The 2,929-nt window shown below is 53.5% G+C and overlaps 1 protein-coding gene across 1 annotated transcript; it reads right to left on the bottom strand.

The window, feature by feature from the left end:
* Nucleotides 1–1,450: 1,450 nt before the first annotated feature.
* LOC119714729 (olfactory receptor 14A16-like) lies at nucleotides 1,451–2,541 on the bottom strand. Its single transcript, XM_038171718.2, has one exon. It carries the CDS (start codon nucleotides 2,524–2,526, stop codon nucleotides 1,594–1,596), a length of 933 nt encoding a protein of 310 aa, XP_038027646.2. The 5' UTR covers nucleotides 2,527–2,541; the 3' UTR covers nucleotides 1,451–1,593.
* Nucleotides 2,542–2,929: the final 388 nt, after the last annotated feature.

The raw sequence follows: 2,929 nt of genomic DNA, 5'->3' as shown, positions 1-2,929 counted from the left end.
TTGCCTGGCAGATCCCCAGCACACAGTGCCTGTGCCCCGCAGGGCCAGCCCCGCTCCCCAGGCCAGCACAAGAGGCCTGGCCCAGCCACAGAGCAGCCTGCCCCGAGCAGGGGCCTGCACAAAGAGCTTTCCCTTTGCCCTTTCCCCATCAGTGCAGGCCCAGCAATGCGGTTCTGCTCTTCCCCAGGGCCATCCCTGCTCCCAGAGAGCCTTGCCCAGGGCAGTGTGTCCGTGCTGGCCTGGCCAGCCATTGCTGCTTACCTCCCCGTGCTCCCCTCAGGGCCCCAAGCTGGCGGTGCTGCTGTGCTGAGCCAGGGGCTGTGGTGCCCTGGGACCCCCGCGGGTCTCCCCCGCTGCCCATGCTGCTCAGGTTGGGCAGCAGACCTACATCCATGGGGATCTCTGCGGCTGAGCCCCTTTCCATGTGCCCTGATGGCTCAGCAGCACAGGGCAGTGCTGGGCAGGACCATGGGGTGTCTCTGAGGGCACAAAGGGCAGGCAAGTGCTGCACCAGACCTGGTCCATGAGGCCTCAAGAAGGTTATCCTCAATTACTGTACACTCTTAAAGGTCTTTGTCCGCTGGCACATCACCACCACTCCTGCCATGGCAGGGCTGTCCTTACCCCATGGACTCCTCACATTCCCCTTTTTCTTTACCGAACTCTTCTTTGGATGGCCATTAATTTTATGAGGTTCTAATCCCTACCAACTCAGCGTTGCATGTTCTCCCTGCAGATCCCCTGACATCTCCTGGCAGCTCCAGAATCCTCTCCAGGCTGACAGTGGCCATGAGCCCCACTGCAGGGGGGCAGTGCCATGCAGCTGAGTCCAAGACCAGTTGCTGTCAGGTGCTGCTATAAAGCTCTTGGTCAAGCCTTTGGTCCCTCACAGACTGTCCTTGGAATTTAAGTCTATATTCTTCGCTCCAGGAAGCCCCAAATAAAACCCCTTTGTTACTGTGGTGCTAGCAGGGAGGCAGGGCTGCACAGTGCCTGTTGCTGCCTGCAGCCACTGTAGAGACAACAGGACTGTCACCAAGGTACACGAGATATCAGGGCTTACCCAGAAAAAAAAGAAGCACAATGTGGAAGCCAAAAGAGAGCAGCAGTGAAAAGGCCACGTCCTGCTGCTGACCATGGCCGTGGCTCCAGGGAAGCAGCAGCCCCGACCCGAAGGCAGCAGAGAGGCAGAGCCCAGCGGGCAAGGAGGGGCAGCCCTGAGGCTCACTGGGGCTGCTCCTGCATGTGGCAGCTGGGCTCTTGGCCCCGAGCCCCTCCTGCGTGCTGGGGGTGCTCCCCAGCTCCAGAGGAGATGGGAAGAGAGGAATACTGAGACCAATCAGGCTCTGACAGCTTCTCAATTGACATTATCTACAAGGCAGGCATGGTTCTACAGGCACATGAGATATTTGTGAGAAAAATAAATTAATTAATTAATTAATAAGAGTAATTAAGAGATATGAAAATAAAGATACCATTATTAAATGAAAATCTAAAGATGTGGTATAATATATTACAAAGAAGTATAACAAAACAGTACACTAACAATTTTATAGAAAAAACATGAGTCTTGACTGGATTGGGGCTTCAGTATTAGTGATGAAGAAGCATGCATCCAAAGAGTTTCCACAAAGCATCCTTGAGCTGCCGGTTCCTCATGCTGTAGATGAGGGGGTTCAGAGCTGCAGGAAAGACTGCATACACAACAGCCACCACCAGATCCAGGGATTGAGAGGAGATGGAGGGGGGCTTTAGGTAGGCAAACATGCCAGTACTGAGAAACAGGGAGACCACAGCCAAGTGAGGGAGGCATGTGGAAAAGGCTTTGTGCCGGCCCTGCTCAGAGGGAATCCTCAGCACTGCCCTGAAGATCTGCACATAGGACAGCACAATGAAAACAAAACTAAGAAAGACTAGAGAAACACTAACTACAATAAGCCCAACCTCCCTGAGGAATGACTTTGAGCAGGAGAGCTTGAGGATGTGGGGGATTTCACAGAAGAACTGGTCCACAGCATTGCCGTGGCAGAGGGGCAGGGAAAATGTGTTGGCTGTGTGCAGGACACTATACAGAAAGCCACTGCCCCAGGCAGCTGCTGCCATCTGGGCACAAGCTCTGCTGCCCAGGAGGCTCCCGTAGTGCAGGGGCTTGCAGATGGCAACAAAGCGGTCGTAGGCCATGACGGTGAGAAGGAAATATTCTGCTGATATAAAGAACAGAAAGAAAAAGACCTGAGCAGCACAGCCTTGATAGGAGATGGCCCTGGTGTCCCAGAGGGCATTGGCCATGGCTTTGGGCAGAGTGGTGGAGATGCAGCCCAGGTCGAGGAGGGCGAGGTTGAGCAGGAAGAAGTACATGGGGGTGTGGAGGCGGTGGTGGCAGGCTACGGCGCTGAGGATGAGGCCGTTGCCCAGGAGGGCAGCCAGGTAGATGCCCAGGAAGAGCGCAAAGTGCAGGAGCTGCAGCTCGCGTGTGTCTGCGAATGCCAGCAGGAGGAACTCCGTGATGGAGCTGACGTTGGACATCTGTTATTTCTGGTCATGAGGTCCTGTACAAGGAAGACAAAGGCAGTGATAATGTACCACAGACATATCGGAGTAAAACCCTTTCCATTTTCTCATTTAAAATCACCAAAAAATTGCCCTTTTCCAGGCAGTTATTTTGAAGCTCTCTTTCATTGATTCTGTCTGAGAGTGCCTCTGAGAGCTGGGGACTCCTCTGTGGGCAATGGAAGAATCAGTCCTGCACTACTGCCAGAGGGAGTAGCATGGTAGCACATGGTAGGAACATGGTAGGAACATGGGGTAGTCTCAGATTAAGGTTACTGCTGATATCAAAGAGATTTCCCCAGTTTTGCTCCTAGTTCACCCAACTGCAGAGCAGAGGAGTGGAGGTTTAGACATGTAATTATCTGTTTTGTGTTTTTGG

This window comes from Anas platyrhynchos, chromosome 31 (assembly GCF_047663525.1).
Source record: "Anas platyrhynchos isolate ZD024472 breed Pekin duck chromosome 31, IASCAAS_PekinDuck_T2T, whole genome shotgun sequence".
Lineage (NCBI taxonomy): Eukaryota > Metazoa > Chordata > Aves > Anseriformes > Anatidae > Anas > Anas platyrhynchos.
This window is presented reverse-complemented; position numbering and strand designations above follow the sequence as displayed.